Raw genomic sequence first — 14,970 nt, 5'->3', positions numbered from 1 at the left:
GCCCCTCACTCCGTGTCTTTGTAATCAAAACTCAACTTCAACGGGGTTCACTCCCGCAAGACTGACATTGACACGAGCGTTCCCTTGAACCGGGCCACAGGCTTTGGCAGTCACTCTGCTCAGTCACTCAAGTTGTCTCAATTCCTTGTCCATACTCCCGGGCCGGGCCTCGCTCGGAGTCCGTCCGGGCCTTCTCTCTCCGAACTACTGAGTCCGGAGTCTGAGGTCCCGGAGTCCGGCCGCGGCATCTTTTCCTGTACGGGGTCCTAGGCCTTCCTCAGGGGGGTGTTGCGGCCTGCGAGGCTGGGGGTCCTGAGAAGGACCAGAGCGGGGAGGAGGGCAATAAATTCTAGAGACGATGCGAGCGCAGGCTCGACAGCTGAAGCTCACATTGAGCTTCTCTTGCTCCTCCTCCTTCTCCTCCTCCTCATGCTGTGGCTGGTTATACTCCTCCTCCTCCTCCTTCTCCTCCTCCTCCTCCTCCTCCTCCTCCTCCTCCTCCTCATCATCATCATCATCATCATCATCATCATCATCATCATGGTCATTATCTGCTTCACCTGCATCATCAAGATCTACCCATCCTTTCCCTTGTGCATATTCTTGTCTCGTTTCGTTTCCTGCTGATCCCGTTTGTTATCTCCCTCGATTCTCCTTCATATCTGTGAACTCATGTGAAACAAACAACTCCCTGTCTTCTATGTCAAGTCCGCTCCCCCGAGCATGTAATTTTGGCGCCTTACTTTCTCAGCCTACTCATCGTGGCGGAAGTGCGGTGAGATTCCTGCAGAAGGCGTGTAGCCCCTGGAAGGCGTGTAGAGCTCTCCACGTGTCAGGAAGCCAACTGAAGCCCCAAGACGAGCCCTCAAAGGCGATTCCTCGTCGCTCCTTCTCTCTGCTCAGGTTGCTCTCGAGCTCGTGGGTTCAGCTGCCTGCTGGGGTAGCCCTGGGCATCGGCATCGGCTATTCTCTTCCTGCCCTCTTGTCCTCCCCGAGCTCTTGCGTATCCTTGGCAACTGTTGGGCTAGGTGTTGTCGCCATGCAGGATCGACGCCTGTCCTCTCGAATGAGGCGATCGCTGTTTGTGAGAGCTGCAGTCCGCCTGTTACACCGCCTGTCCTACAGCAGCGTCTGCTCGAGCAGCCCCCTGATCGCCACGTGCATCTGGTACCTGCGCAATGGCTTCCATGCTAATCACTGGCTACGAGATGACTCCGACTACCTCCGCCCTCTGGTCTCCTCCATCCTACAGAGGCGGCAGCATGTCTTCTCCCCTACTGCTCAGTTCACACTTGGGCATGCGATCTCGGCAGAGGAAGTGACGGAGCTCGGCGACAGGAGGCTCAGACTCATCTACGCTGTGCTGCTCCCTCCGACGGAAGGAGAGAAGGCCGAGGGGGAAGACGCACCGGGGGATGCTGAGGAGACGCGGAGAGAGGAAGGCGACGTGAAACTGTATGTGATCGCAGATGGCAACTCTCGTCTGCCCAATCCTCTCTCGGTCGCTCTAGTCAGCGACAAGGGATGTTGGCAGCTCATGGGCAAGTCCGAAGATCTAGCGATACGTGATGCATCCTACATACAGTTCGGAGACCTCACGTCTAAGAGGTGGGATTCGCTGGACCAAGAGAGCGAGAAGTCAGGAGATGCTCAAGACAAGACCATGGAAAAGAAGGGAGATTGAGTTTCATGAGATTGGATCTCCTGCAGAGAATGCTCAATTATTCTTGAATCATCTCTGATATCTGACAAATAGACATTCCTTTCATTACTTGCTTAATTCCGACATGTCCACTTAAAGTACAATGTACACCATATTCCAGAGCTTTGCACAGAAGATGCAGCTTTTATGAGGTTACCGAGCATACTTCGCTCGAAGTGTATCCCTGCGAGGTCAGGCTCCGATCGCTCTGCTCCCCGTCAAGCTGACTGTAGTTGATCTTGATAGAGCAGTCCATGTGAGACCGCGGCGTCGAGCCTTCCGCCCACAACTTGGGGACTTGGACCTTGGAGGCGATCTCCGTCTTCCTGATCAAATCCATCTCGGCAAAGAAAGGATGGAGGTCTGAGAGGTTCACTGCTTGGGGAGATGTTGGGTGCTCATCACCCTGTGCAGGCGAGTTCTGACTTGACTCATGGAACGAGGATGATTCTGATAGTCGTGCCATCGTCAGGAGCTTAGTCAACCCGTTTCCTCCCTTGATTGGACTTGATGTCTTGACATGGGCCCTGTCAGCTCCGTTTGGATCCAATTGACTCTGGCCATTCAACATAGGCTGCTTCTTGTCGCTCGTCGAAGGTTTGGGATCTTTCTGATTCATCTGCTGCTTCGATGCCGAGTCGACTTCTGAGCGGAGGGGTTTATGAACTTCTGAACTTATCTGCCGGATGCCTCCGTTTAAAGCCTTCTCAGAAATAGGAGCATGTTTCTTGCCCGACGATTTTCTGGAACGATTGTTTGGTCGCTCGTTCCCCTTCATTCCGTTGATGCACTTGGATGGCGCCTGCGTTTGTTCCGCACCATTCTCAGACAGAAGCTTCAGCAGCGAATCATGCTTCGACGGCAGAGGTTGAGATCCATCCACATCATCTTCTTCGATTGGCAAAAATTTCTCGTTTTCCTGGAATCGCCTGTGAGAAGAGTAGAACGGTTCCTTCAAACAATCAAAATCTGATCGAGGGGCATGAGGCTTCGCCATTGGAAGAGTTGATCTCCGCGACTTCACTCTCATAGCCCCCGCTGTCTGCAAGCTCTCTTTGTAATCTTGTTTCACCTGCCAACAGGCTTAGTTTCAACCAAACAGTCAAAAAAAATGAACCTCAGCAACACCTGATCCAGTTCCTGTAGCATCTCTCTGACAGGGCAAGCAATTTTGGATGTCTGATTTTATCGTCTTCATGCTCTTTGACTTGGAACGAGATGGAGAAGTCGGCAGAAGGGCCTGTTTGCTGCTCTCTGGCGGACTGCTAGGATCGTTGGGGTTGAGCGAATGAGTCGATCTTTCACTCGACTTCTTCTCCTCATGCGGACTAGAACCATCTTCAGCCACTTGTGATGCAAGCGTCGACGTCTCATCTGCAGAGGTCATCTCGTTACGGAGATTGCTTTTTGAATTCGCTTTGTCTTCCGCTGATTCACCATTCTGCTTCAAGGTCTGGCTGAGCCAACTAGAGGACTCACGCATGGAAGGAGGATTCTTCGTCCTCTCCTCATTGTCTGTGCTGTTCACAGAGCTAGGAGCACTCAAACCCTGATCGTCTCCGGAGAAAAGTCTCGGTTGCAAATTGTCGAGTACGCTCGCCAATGCTGGACCGTCAAGTTGGCAGGAAAGTGCGATAGACGCCAGTTTGTTCAAACCAATCGACCTCAGGAGAGTTGCTGCCTCGTTGGGATTCTCACATGACCACAGCTTGCATCCGTCCTGCTTTGAAGATGGCTTTTTCCGCGGGAATAAGCAAGAGATCATGTTGACAAGTACTTGATAGAAGAACACACAAATGAATGTGAGCCTCAAACTTCTTCCTTAGTGCAATGCCTCATGAGCCCTGTGAGCCTCATGCACAAGAAGACACTTGATTGGATGAACGGAACCATTGGTGGATCTGCATAATTTGCAACAAATACATCAGAACAGGCCATCGAGACATTCCTCTTTGCTTGAAAGATGCCTCTAACTCAATGAATCTTGTTTTTCTCACTGCTGTTGCAATGTCGTTTTGCACTCCTCCCTTGAACGTGAAACAGTGCTCGCTAGCCTACGCCACTTCTCCACCGAACCTTCAAACTAATCTTCTGTCATACATAGCACTTGAGCCTCCTTGCTGCTCCTGCCCCTGAAAAGTGTCTCCATAAACTATTCCTGCTTCCCTGTTCCCGTAAACATGCCGCGTGGGATCTCACGTCATTGAAACGCATCAGTTCATTGCTAACTTCCTGCTTCTCCTTTGCTCCACTCTGTCTCCTCTTTCTCATTCTCTTCCTCGTTTTCTTCGCCGTTTCTTTCCCTCCTCCCTCCCTGGCATGGCCGCGCCTCAAGTACAAACAAGGCGGGAAGTGGGTGCGACGAGGGGTGGGGTAGAGTGTAGGGTGTGGTTGTCGGAAATGCCTGAAGAATGGGGTAGGGGGTTTCAGTCGGTGGTCAATTTTTGAGGGTGCCACGGGGTGTAATTCACAAATCGGAGGGTAGGGTACTATTGTTGTTCATGGGGTCATGTAAACACTTTGACCAAGGGAAATTGTAGGGGTATTTACATGGGTAAAAGGTGGTAGGGGTACACAATCGCACCAAAAATCTCAATTTATGGGTGGGTGGTGTTGATCAATCATGGGTGGGGGTTAGGATCATATTCTGTCTGTGGGGTAGGTAAAGTCGAGGAGGGGGATGGTAAGATTGAGGATCAAACATGGGGTAGGGTACTTCATTCCCCCCGGAATGGGGGTAGGCAAGAATGGATGTAGCTATTACGAGCACCCCTGTTTTGACTTCGAAATGAGGGGTGGGTGTCTTACGACATTGTTGCGCAGGGTGGGGATACTTTTGAAGATGGTTCAAAGGGTGGGGTTATGGAATATGTAGGGTAGGGTACATACAACACTTTACTGACCCATCGATTCTCCTAAATTGAAAGCAGAAAAGACTAGGTGGGGTTGTAAGGAGAGGGGTAGAGAAGAATTGGGGGAGAAGGAATTCTTCGAGTAGGGGGTAGGGCTTAGAGTGCCTTCGAAAACACGGGTAGGGGGTGGAAAGTTTGAGATAGGGTAGGGTAGGGTAGGCAACAAGGCAAAAAGTGTTTGAAATTCAACAAGGTTATGAGCTATCATTTTTTTGTCTTCAGTTTTACAAGATCTTTTTTTCGTCACCCAGGCAGGCCCGCCGAAGTATTGGGGAATAAAAGGAGGAGAGGGGAGGGTTAGGGTGCTGTTTGGATCGGAGTAGAGCAGGGTAGGGGTCATTTGTACCTGGAAGTTGGGGTAATTTTACGGTATAAGTTCGTGGTAGGGTGGTCAAATGGATTGAAAAGGGGGGGTAGGGGTATTCATACTGGGGTGATGACAAACGAAACTCTCCGACAGCAGTACTACCCCTACCCTCATCTTTTGATAACCCTTGGACTACCTTTAAGGGTTTTGTGATGATAACCCCTACTTTTCGCTATATTATCAGTATCTCAAGGAGGGTTAAGTAACACCCCTACCAACAAATGATATCACCCCACCCTGCTGATAGAGTCTTTCCCCAGCTCTTCCTCATGTTTTCCCTCACCGTACGTGCCCGGCAAAGGATCGACACCATTGCGAGCTTCTCCCTCCTCTCTCCCTCTCTCCCTTCTTACTCCCGACCCTCTGCCTTCTCCCTCTGGCCTGCCGCTCCCTTGACGTCCTTAGCGCACTTTCGATAGCAGAGCCCAGGCCTTCCTTTCAACTAGTGGTGTCGCGCCATTGTGCCAGCTGTCTGCCTGTAATCTGTGAGTATCGACAAGATGGAAAGCATGGAATCGAGCAACGCTCTCATCATCTCCATCGCACCTATCATCGGCATCATTTTCAACAATATTCTTCTCCTTGCACACATTCCCACCATCCTCGCATGCCGCCGCAAGGGAACGCTTGGCGAGGTGAACCCGATGCCTTTCCCGCTCATAGTAGCCAACAGTCTTTCCTGGTGCTTCTACAGCGTCTGTTCTCGGGATCCTCTCGTCTTCTGCGGGAACTTTGGGGGCTGCATATCAGGCTTGTGGTACTACAGCTCAGCTTTGCAGCTAGCCGACGCCCCGACGCGGCTGCGGGTGGAGACGACGTTGATCGTTCTCGTCTCCGTCGTCGGGCTGACGGGGTTCGCAGCATCCATGGTGCAGGATGTGGTGGCTGCTAAGAGCTTAATCGGGTACATCTCCCTCGGAACCGTCTTCTTCCTCTTCTCCAGCCCTCTCTCTACCGTCGTAGAGATTGTCAACAAGAAGAACGCGGACTCGATCAACCGGCCCTTTGCGTGCGCTCAGTTGATGAACTGCCTGTCATGGTTGGTGTATGGACTGATGGTCAACGATCTCTTCATTGCTCTTCCTAACATCTTCGGCATCGTCATGGCCATCACGCAAGGTCTGTTGATTGTTGTCTTCCCTCGCCGCAGTGAGCATCCTTTGCTGCACACGGACAAGCCCTCTTGGACCAGCGACGCCAAGGTCCCCACGAGCGACTTGGAGGTCGAGAACGGGTCGTGAAGGAGAAGCCTCCCCCGCCATCGAGTTGTAGTTGTTTCGTCTCACCAGAGCTACCTGCATCTCTGTTGGTGTGGTCAAGATTTTCCGATGAGATGCCTGCAGCAGGGTTTCAGCAGTTTTTGTACAGAAAGTTTTGAGGAGAAACCTTCCTCCACCAGCGCTGGAAGTATTGACCTTCATCGCGTTAACTGCAGGCAGTACGTCTCTTGTATTTCTTCCATCCTTCGTTTGATACTCTCCGCCTCCTTGTACTTGCTGTGAACATAAAGTCACCAGCCTCTGTCGCACTCACAAGCTTCTCACCCGATCCTTATGAGCGTGCGGTGATAGACGTCTGAAAGCTGCAGCTCGACTTTCTGCCTTGGCATGTCAGAGATCAAGCAAGTGACGCAGTCAGCGTTACCAGCGCTGTGTCCCAGAACGCTCCCTCGTTGGTGTCCACAGACGAGTAAACGGATCTGTCCCAAGCATGTCAGGGAAGTTAGCCATGCGGGTGTTCAGGCAGGGCGACTTGAGAGCATCGCGTCCATCCATGAGCGTGTCCTCGACCTCTTGCATGTCGAAAGTGGACATTTCCAGCATCAGCCCTCCCATGGAGGCAGCGAAACAGGCTCGGAGGACTGAGTTGGACGGGGAGAGGAAGGGGGCAGACGAGCGGGAGAAGGTGAAAGAGGCTGGTGAGGGCTGAATGAGTTTGAAGCCTGCGGGTATCAGGCGCTATCACGTCGAGGATGTGGAGTCAAGACCTTGGCGGAATGTCTTGAGCGCCTTGTTGAGCTCTCCCAACCGCCTATGAGGAGGTGAGATGAAATCGGGGTGGTGGAAGCGAGAGGAGGAGCGAGATAGAGGAAGGTTGAGAAGAGGGAGGGGAGGGGAAGGGGGAAGGAGGGAGAGGGAGGGAAAGGAAGACTGTTTCAACCTGTAAACTTCTCCAAGTCTGAGGAGGATCCGGGCCAAATCCTCTGGATCAATTCTCTCTGCTCACAACGCGAGTCAGCCATGCAGAGCTCGCGCGGCCGTACGGGAGTCAGCTCACCATGACACAAGCGGTGGACGGTCTCCTCCAAGATCTTGGCAGCATGAAGGTCCTGCTCCCCATCCTCCCTCTCCTCCGCAAGTCTGGACATGACCTGGACGAACTTGGAGGGGGAGGTCTTCACTTGGAGGTAGTCCATCCACAGATCGTCGTAGTTGATAGCGTACTGGCTCATCTCAAGCGTCCAGCAGACGTTGGCCATCTCGAACAAGATAACGCACTCCACGTCCGTCATCTCGTCCAGCGCCACGCTCTTCAGCTCCCTCCTGCCGTCCCCGTGCACCTCCAGCTCGAACATCAGCGTCGCCTCCAGCCCCCCCTCCTCCTGCTCCAAGTTCTCCTCCCCCGTCACCACCTCCAGCGCAAAGTTGAGCACCATGAGAGCCTCCACGAGTCGCCCGTCGCTCCTCAGGCCGTTGGACAGGCAGAGAAGGGCCTCGCACTTGTCCTTCACCTCCATCCCCAGCATGCGCCCGAGCTCGAACGCCCTCCATGCCAGCTGGATGCTGCTGGAGAGCTTCCCGTTCTCTCGGCAGGTCCTCGAGAGGTTGAGGAGCAGGTCGCGCATCATGGGGTGATGGTTCGACTTGAGCTCAGCCCAGCCCTGCACGGAGAGGTAGAAGTTGTGCTCGGCCACGTCCAAGAGGTCCACACACACGTGCAGCCAGCCGATGGCCTGCTGGACGAAGACCATGGCATGCTTCCTCCTGCTGCTGGATGCGATGAGCTTGCAGGCCTCCTCGGCCTCGCTGATCAGGTCCCTTGCTCGCTCCAGGTTCCTCTCTGCTCGCAGCTGCCGCGACGCCTCCATCAGCAGCTTGTACCACCTCTGCCATGGAAGTCAGGAAGAGACAAGAGGAGAGATAAGCTCCCATGCTGGGGATCACCTTGCTCCTGTCGGCTGGTCGCCATCTCTCGAGCAGCTGCTCGAAGGGGCGGAGATTCTTCCACTCGACGAAGAGGAAGTGGATCTTGTTGCAAGAGAGCTCGTCGCTGATCTCGCACTCCTCCTCCTCCTCCTCCTCCTTCTCCTCCTCTGCTGTTCTATCGTCATCGATCTCCTCCTCCTCCCGCTCCTCTCGAGAGAAGCTTGTCAGGAGCTCTGCCACCCTGCGCCTGTTGAGTAGCAAGACGAGGGTGGACGCGACGAAGGCAGGGATAAGCACACGCAGAAGCCGCATGTTGCGGTCAAGACATGAAGGGAGGGCAGCGCTCAGAGGAAAGATGAGGAGCGGAGGGGGAGGGGGAGGGGGAGGGAGGGATAGAGGCGGACTGAGACGAAGATGAAGACGGGAGGGGAAGGGGGGGAGGGGTTGGTGAGGGAGGGGACCTGGTGGGACGAGGGGTCAGGGAGCGGGAAGGCCGTCAAGGGGGTAAAAGGGGTGCGGGGGATATTCGGAGAGAAATGAGTCGCAAAGGTTAGGGGGAAAGGGGGCGAGGAGCTCCAGAGGAGAGCGGGGAGAGGAGGAGGAAGAGGAGGACGGTGGGAGGCACAGAGGAGGAAAGGAGAGCCCGGGGCAGGGGCAGGGGCAGGGGCAGAAGCAAGCAGGAGCAGGAGCAGGAGCAGGAGCAGGAGCAGGGTCAAGGTGGTATATCAGTTTACTTGCTCGGTAGGTTTGTTCGGTTCAGCAGCCGATGGTTCGCTCGGCTGCTCTGCGGGGTCGGAGATCTTCTCCTGCTGCCTCCTCTTCCGGATCTTCCGCACAAACGTGCTCCACTTAAGCTGCCCCCTCCTTGAGTTGACCTTTGTGTCATGGTTGACCCAATGGTAGAACCGCTCCTCGTGCGCCATGAAGATCGCCTTGGCCCGTTCCAGCGTCGGGCTCTTCTTGAACAGGTCCAGCTTCTCCTTCTCTGCCGCCTTCTTCTCCGCGTCTTCTATCTCCTCCACCTCTTTCTGCACGAACTTGTCGAACGTCTGCACAAGGAACCGCAGGTCGCTCAGTCGCCTCTCCTGCTCTTTGCCGGCCATCCCGTCGGGCTGCAAGAAGCGGAAGGGGGGGTAGCCTTTCGATCGGTTCCCGCAGAACCAGAGCGTCCATGCTTGCGCAGGCGTGCTGAGCTCGTCCGTTAGCGTCATGTTGTCTGGGAATGTCATCGGCCACTCTGCGCCTGCCGCCCCGCCGCCCTCCTTCCCGCTCCCCTTGCCGCTTTCGTTCACCACCTTCAGAGTCTTCTTTTCTCTCATCGCGACTTGAGCTCCCGGCGATGGCGCAGCTTCTGCGGGACCCGCTCCCTGCTCTGCTGCCGACGCCAAGGTGGAGGAAGTTTGGCTGACCTCTCCATCCTCGTGCAGGTTCACAGTCGGGCAAGGGGCAATGGCCTGTCTCTTCCAGTACTGCATCTCTTCCTTGACCTCCTTCAGCTCCTTCTTCAGCTCACGGAGCTCTTCGATGATCTTCTGGTTGAACACGCTCTGAACGATCGGGTGCGGAGTCCCAAGCGCCTCCATGAGCATGGAGCCGTCGGGGACGCTGCAGGTCACGCGCCCCTTGAGGCTCTCGTAAATCTTCACATCGAGGAAGACAAGGCTGCTCCACAGCGGGTGGTTGTCGTTGAGTGACCTCTTCAGGAAGGGCTCGTGGTATACCACAGACGCCAGGCATTGCTGTGCAATCTTCTTCATGCCCGCAGGAAGTGTTGGGAAACAAAGCTGAATCGCTGTTTCCACCTGCTCGTCCTCCACAGTGAATCGAGGAGGAAAGAGCACATGCTTGGTATGAAAACCGCCATGATGCAACAAAGAGCCTTTCTTGATCTGTCAAGGAGCATGGAAGTGGTCAGCGCAGGTCAGACAAGGTAGAAGACACACACCGAGTAAGAGCCCATGTCCTTAGGTTCCAATCCCAACCTCTTGAGCACAGCGCTGACTTCTTTCTGCACCATGAGAAGGCTCTTGTCCGACCTCGATGCACCATGCCCGGACGAGCTTTCATCGGGGGTTAAAACTCTCTGCAGGCCTGCGAGAAACCTGTGATACTGATGGGAGCCAGGAAAGAGCTTTTGCTCGTCAGGCGTGTAAGAAAGGAAGTAGATTCCGAGAGCAAGGAAAGGACAAATCTCTGGCATCAAAGGATTTGCGCAGATTCGGTAGCTGTCCCTGGCTTGATTCGATTGATCCTGGTTCTTAAGATGCCTGCATTCTATGCACATCAGCTCGTCCTGCCAGGACAATTGATCGTATTTGATCTCATCCACCTCGACTGCTTGATAGCTCAGGTTCCATGAGACAATCAGGAACGTCCGTGTGAACAACATGTCCAAAGTTTTGCAAAGCAACAGCTGCTCGCACAAAACTTTGTAGAGAGTGAAAGGCATTGGCTCTTTGCCAGCCGACTTCCGTTTGACTACTCCAAGCTCACCAGCATTGGGATTGTCCGTGGTAAGGCCTTGGAGTTTCCGATAGAAGTTGGAGATCATCGGTTCAATCCTACCATAGTACGACATGCTGTCGGACTCCCTGTAGATGTGTTTGAGGGCTGAGCGCATAGAGTTGTAGGTAGAGAGCTGAATGTCGGGCTGCGTCTTCAACGAGTCCACAATGAAGTCGATGAAGTCATCAGCCCTGAAGCGATCGACTTTGATGGGGAACACATTGTCGTCAAGAAGTTTGTGGATGCTCTTCACGATCGGCAGCCCCTCTGCAGTGAACTCGAGCCCTTCCTGAAACTCGTCGGTCAAGATGTCTCGTCGATACCTCCACATCCAATGCAGCATCTTCCCGAGGCAGCTGATGTAGCTTGACCTAGAGTTCTCCGACAGCTCTTTCCGTCTCGTCCCCTCCATGGCCAGCGCACTGATAGTCTCCATCTCTTCACCCAGCTCTCTTGCCGAAGCAGGCAGGTCGAATTCCGCTAGGGCCCCAACCTCTAGGCGAGGGCGCTTGTTTGCAGGCATCTCAGCATTGTCGCATCTCCGAGCGCAGCCACAATCAAAAGGCTCGTTGGTCCAGGGAGCAGCACAGACGTCATGAAAGTAATGGCTGCAACTCTTACATTGCTTCATCTTGTTGAGGTGACGCTCCTCAGGTGGAACCCTACACAGCGGCCCGAGGACGCACTCAGTCATCGCACCGAGTTATCAGAACCAGAAGAGGCAGTAGAAGCGTGAAGAAAAAGGTTGAGTAGGAAGGCTGCAATCAAGGACGAGAGCTACAGACGAAAAAGTTGAGCAGCTAGGAATGGGGCTACAGCACGAGAGCAGGAAAGCGTGGACGAGGAGGAAGATGGAGTAAGGGCTGGGAAGAGAGGAAGCAGTGAGTGGGGGGTGTTGAGAAGCGAAGCGAAGCCAAGGGAGGAGGAGGAGGAGGAGGAGGAGGAGGGGCAGGGGGGAAAGGATGAGAGGGGCGCGGCGGGAAAAACTAATAAAAAACAGCGGAGCCTAAAAAGAGATTTTAGGTAGTACCACTTGTTGTACTGGTACAAAATATAAAACTATTTTTAGAAGCCCCTCATCCCCACTCTGATCCTCCATTCGTTGAGTGAAAAAAGGTGAGGCCGGTAGGGTCGGAAGTGACGATGGCGACAAGCCGGTGAGAATGGTAGAAGAGGAGCAGCAGGAGCAGAAGAGCAGCAGGAGCAGGAGCAGGAGCAGGAGCAGGAGCAGGAGCAGGAGCAGGAGCAGGAGCAGGAGCAGGAGCAGGAGCAGGAGCAGGAGCAGGAGCAGGAGCAGGAGGTAGGAGGTATGTATTCCATCAGGCAGAATTATTTAACCAGACGAATATCTGAGCATACGAATAGTAGAACGACAGTCAAGAGACGAGAATCGGGAGCTCTATCTTTCGATGTATATGTTCTCAGGCTACTGACACGAGGACGCGGAGAGGGAAGCCTTGCACTGACTGTGACTGTGCGATCCAGGAGTTTTTCTCTCCTTTCCTTGTTGTGTCTCTCAAGTTACAGTCTTGGATGCTGTTTCGTCAGCAATCTCCACTTCCCCAGAGAGATCGGCCAGCCCAGGGCAGCAGCCAACGGAGTTTGTCGCAGGACATGTTTCTCGTCTCCTACAGCCCTTGCAGGAGGCTTCGGCAACAACCTTGGAAAGCAGAGCAAGGGGTCGTCGAAAGGAGGCAAATCGGCAAAACCTCCGAAGCAGGACAAAGCTCAAGTTGCAAAGCCGTCTCCCTCGATGGAATACGTACTCCTTGCTCGCTTCTCAGACCCCTCGTGATGTTGCCCAGGCCATGAAAGAGGCTTCAAAGATCGTCGACAACCTGAACGAAGACGAAGATCCCTTCTGGCAGCTCATCGAACCTCTGATCCTGAGTGAGTTTCCCCGGAGTGAGATGGAGCGTGTCATCGGCTTCATTGAGTACTCGACCAACAAGCGCTCGTTGCCCCCGTCCATCGTCGACGACAAGTGGCGCCCGCACGAGGAGATTCATGCGTTCATGGCAAGTTGCTCAAGGAGAGTGAGGGTTGATGATAACAGCGATGCATGCAGGATGGCATTCCTGCGTCCCCATTCCGCGACACCTCCGCGTTTCCCTTCATCGCTGAGCTGGAGGCGAACTATGAAAAGATCAAGGTAGAGGGAAGGGGGGATGAGAAGGCCGGCGGGAGTTGATGGAGGACCTGCAGGCAGAGTTCGAAGCACTGCTGGAGAAAGAGTCCGATCGCTTCCAATCGGTGACGACAAGTTAAGACGTGGATGCTGAAGGGTTGACGCGGCGTTAGGTGACGTCAATGAACTACAAGAGCGGGTGGAAGACTCTGGTGACGCCTCTGCGCTTGTTGCTGAAAGCTGCAGTGATGGTGCTTCGTATCAGGTCCTCTACTACAACGGGCACGGGATCGATGGCTTTCCTTACCATCTTTGCCCCGTCACCAAGAGGTATGCTTCAGTCTCATGCTCTTCGACCCCCTCCGATCGTCTCCCTTCCAGCATTCTCGACAAGGTGCCAGTGGCTGGGAGGATCGCTGGTTTCAACCGCCAGTCCCCTCAGAGTGGTGGCGCCTGCTCAGTCCTTGTGTGGCATCGCTGAGTTGTCGACCAGGAATCCCGTTGCACTCAGACGGCAACAACATGTGGCTCACATGCCAGATGGGGATCAAGGTCAATCTCTCCTTACCCTCGTCCCCCACCTCCTCTCCCTCTCCTCTCCCTCTCCCCTCTCCCTCCCCCTCGCTCTCTGTCTCCTACTCATGATCCTCCCCTACATCCATCCTCTTCCATGCTCTCCTGCCGCCTTGAGAGTCACTGTGATAACGGCAGGTACCTGCGGGGCAGAAGGCATGGATCCGCGTTGGACCAGAGACGAGGTAAGGAAGAAGATCGGAGGCTCTCAGACCTGCTGACGAGCAGCTGGAGGCGATGGGCCCCGGGCAAGTGCCTGCTGTACGACACGACATTCGAACATGAGACGTTCAACGAGAGCCCCGACGAGGAGAGGGTCAGAACTGGCTCCTCCTCCTCCTCAACCCCGCCCCCCCCTTCCCCTCCCAATCCTTTTCCCTTCTCTCCTATCCGCCCCCCCTTCCCATATTCCTCCTCCTCTCACTCGCTATCGCTACAGGTTGTGCTCCATGTGGACTTCTGGAACTTTGCGGACTTGACGCCAATGGAAGTTCGAGCGATGCAGCGGATCTACCAGCTGCGAGAGATGTCAGGGCCGGTGGGGGTCGCGCGTCAGGATGACGTTGAGCCGCAGGTACCTGCAGGCGGAGGGGCTGCTGGAGGTGGGAGGCAAGCTGTAAGGGCAAGGAAGACGGGTAGGGGAGGGAGTGGGGGGGGGGGGAGATAGATAGATAGAGAGAGAGGAGCATGTACAAACTTGTATTGGTGGCCCTAGCACTTCGGACGAGCTCCACCATGCTGTCACAGGACTCGCTCATGGCTCGCAGATGTCAGGGATGGAGGGCAACTGGATGCTCTCAGCGCTGAACGGGTCTATCTCCTGCTCCCCACGTCAGCTCTTGCTCCTCCCAGCACGAGACAGACCTTGAGCATCGGAGGTTTCCCTTCCCACCTTGCGATCAGCTTCCCGTCCTGACCGCCAGTCACGGGACACAACTCTCCCTCCTCTACTTCCTCTTCTCCTCCGTTTCTCCTTCTTCCCCCCTTCCCTTCTCTCCCCCCCCCTTTCTTCCACCGCCGACCCTCCCTTGCTCCCCACCAGCATCCTCTTCTCACCCTCCTCCTCACCTGCCACTTTCCCTCGGTCTTGTTTCCCCTCCTCGTCAGCACTCCATGGCCGTTGGGAACGTTGTCGATGAAGCCTCCCTCGTACACATGGCCGTCAGGGTAGACCATCGTCCCGTTGCCATGCATCCTCCCCTCCTGGACTGACGTCAGAGCGACGCGGGGGAGGACGCGGGCCCTGCACCTGCCACTTCCCCCTGAACTTCATCCCCCTTGCCCAGCTGTATGCGCCTGCTCCGTGCTTCTTGTTGGCCCTCCAGTCACCTTCGTACGAGTCCCCGCTGCAGTACTTCATCCTCCCCTGCTCGCGACGGTGAGGGCAGCAACGAGGAAGAGGAGGAGGGAAGAGGAAGAGGAGGAGAAGCGGGAGATAGGCAGGGAGAAGGGAAGGAAAGTCCACCTTGCCATCGCGCAGCCCGGCCTTGAAGGATCCTTCATAGACACTTCCGTCCTGCGTGAGGAGGCGCGAGAGTTTTGCAGTCTCCGAGTGCATCATCCCATCCTTCCACTCCCCGACAAACTTACTCCCATCCGAAGCCTCCAGCACTCCTGCTCTCAGTCATCATCCCCCT

General features: G+C 54.8%; 7 protein-coding genes across 7 annotated transcripts in view; 3 read left to right on the top strand and 4 right to left on the bottom strand.

The window, feature by feature from the left end:
- Positions 1-700: 700 nt before the first annotated feature.
- Positions 701-1,684, top strand: GUITHDRAFT_103454 (hypothetical protein; the record flags this gene model as incomplete). Its single annotated transcript, XM_005837787.1, has 1 exon — positions 701-1,684. One exon carries the CDS (start codon positions 701-703, stop codon positions 1,682-1,684), a length of 984 nt encoding a protein of 327 aa, XP_005837844.1.
- Positions 1,685-1,847: 163 nt separating this feature from the next.
- Positions 1,848-3,467, bottom strand: GUITHDRAFT_103453 (hypothetical protein; the record flags this gene model as incomplete). Its single annotated transcript, XM_005837786.1, has 2 exons — positions 1,848-2,774; positions 2,820-3,467. The coding sequence occupies 2 exons, from the start codon at positions 3,465-3,467 to the stop codon at positions 1,848-1,850; spliced, it is 1,575 nt and encodes a 524-aa protein (XP_005837843.1).
- Positions 3,468-5,520: 2,053 nt separating this feature from the next.
- Positions 5,521-6,111, top strand: GUITHDRAFT_58967 (hypothetical protein; the record flags this gene model as incomplete). The annotated part of the gene is made up of 1 exon (XM_005837785.1): positions 5,521-6,111. A coding segment is annotated over one exon (591 nt), but the record flags the coding sequence as incomplete, so codon positions are not given.
- Positions 6,112-6,398: 287 nt separating this feature from the next.
- On the bottom strand, positions 6,399-8,439 carry GUITHDRAFT_103451 (hypothetical protein; the record flags this gene model as incomplete). Its single annotated transcript, XM_005837784.1, has 7 exons — positions 6,399-6,477; positions 6,526-6,582; positions 6,626-6,923; positions 6,969-7,012; positions 7,142-7,199; positions 7,259-8,087; positions 8,146-8,439. 7 exons carry the CDS (start codon positions 8,437-8,439, stop codon positions 6,399-6,401), a joined length of 1,659 nt encoding a protein of 552 aa, XP_005837841.1.
- A 1,744-nt stretch (positions 8,440-10,183) lies between these two features.
- On the bottom strand, positions 10,184-10,432 carry GUITHDRAFT_47460 (hypothetical protein; the record flags this gene model as incomplete). The annotated part of the gene is made up of 1 exon (XM_005837783.1): positions 10,184-10,432. A coding segment is annotated over one exon (249 nt), but the record flags the coding sequence as incomplete, so codon positions are not given.
- A 2,008-nt stretch (positions 10,433-12,440) lies between these two features.
- GUITHDRAFT_66478 (hypothetical protein) lies at positions 12,441-13,953 on the top strand (the record flags this gene model as incomplete). The annotated part of the gene is made up of 11 exons (XM_005837782.1): positions 12,441-12,668; positions 12,701-12,784; positions 12,838-12,885; positions 12,934-12,972; positions 13,026-13,090; positions 13,142-13,206; positions 13,254-13,312; positions 13,472-13,518; positions 13,568-13,649; positions 13,773-13,861; positions 13,908-13,953. 11 exons carry the CDS (start codon positions 12,441-12,443, stop codon positions 13,951-13,953), a joined length of 852 nt encoding a protein of 283 aa, XP_005837839.1.
- A 134-nt stretch (positions 13,954-14,087) lies between these two features.
- GUITHDRAFT_103448 (hypothetical protein) overlaps positions 14,088-14,970 on the bottom strand; it is a gene marked incomplete at both ends in the record, with an annotated part of 2,613 nt that continues 1,730 nt past the window's right edge. Inside the window, 4 exons of the mRNA XM_005837781.1 lie at positions 14,088-14,153; positions 14,198-14,245; positions 14,402-14,536; positions 14,583-14,699. Of these exons, the coding sequence (XP_005837838.1) occupies positions 14,088-14,153; positions 14,198-14,245; positions 14,402-14,536; positions 14,583-14,699 (366 nt within the window). The remainder of the gene's footprint in view (positions 14,154-14,197; positions 14,246-14,401; positions 14,537-14,582; positions 14,700-14,970) is intronic.

Source organism: Guillardia theta (assembly GCF_000315625.1).
Source record: "Guillardia theta CCMP2712 unplaced genomic scaffold GUITHscaffold_13, whole genome shotgun sequence".
In the NCBI taxonomy this organism is placed as follows: Eukaryota; class Cryptophyceae; order Pyrenomonadales; family Geminigeraceae; genus Guillardia; species Guillardia theta.
The sequence above is the reverse complement of the archived record's forward strand: the minus strand, read 5'-3'. Positions and strand labels throughout refer to the sequence as shown.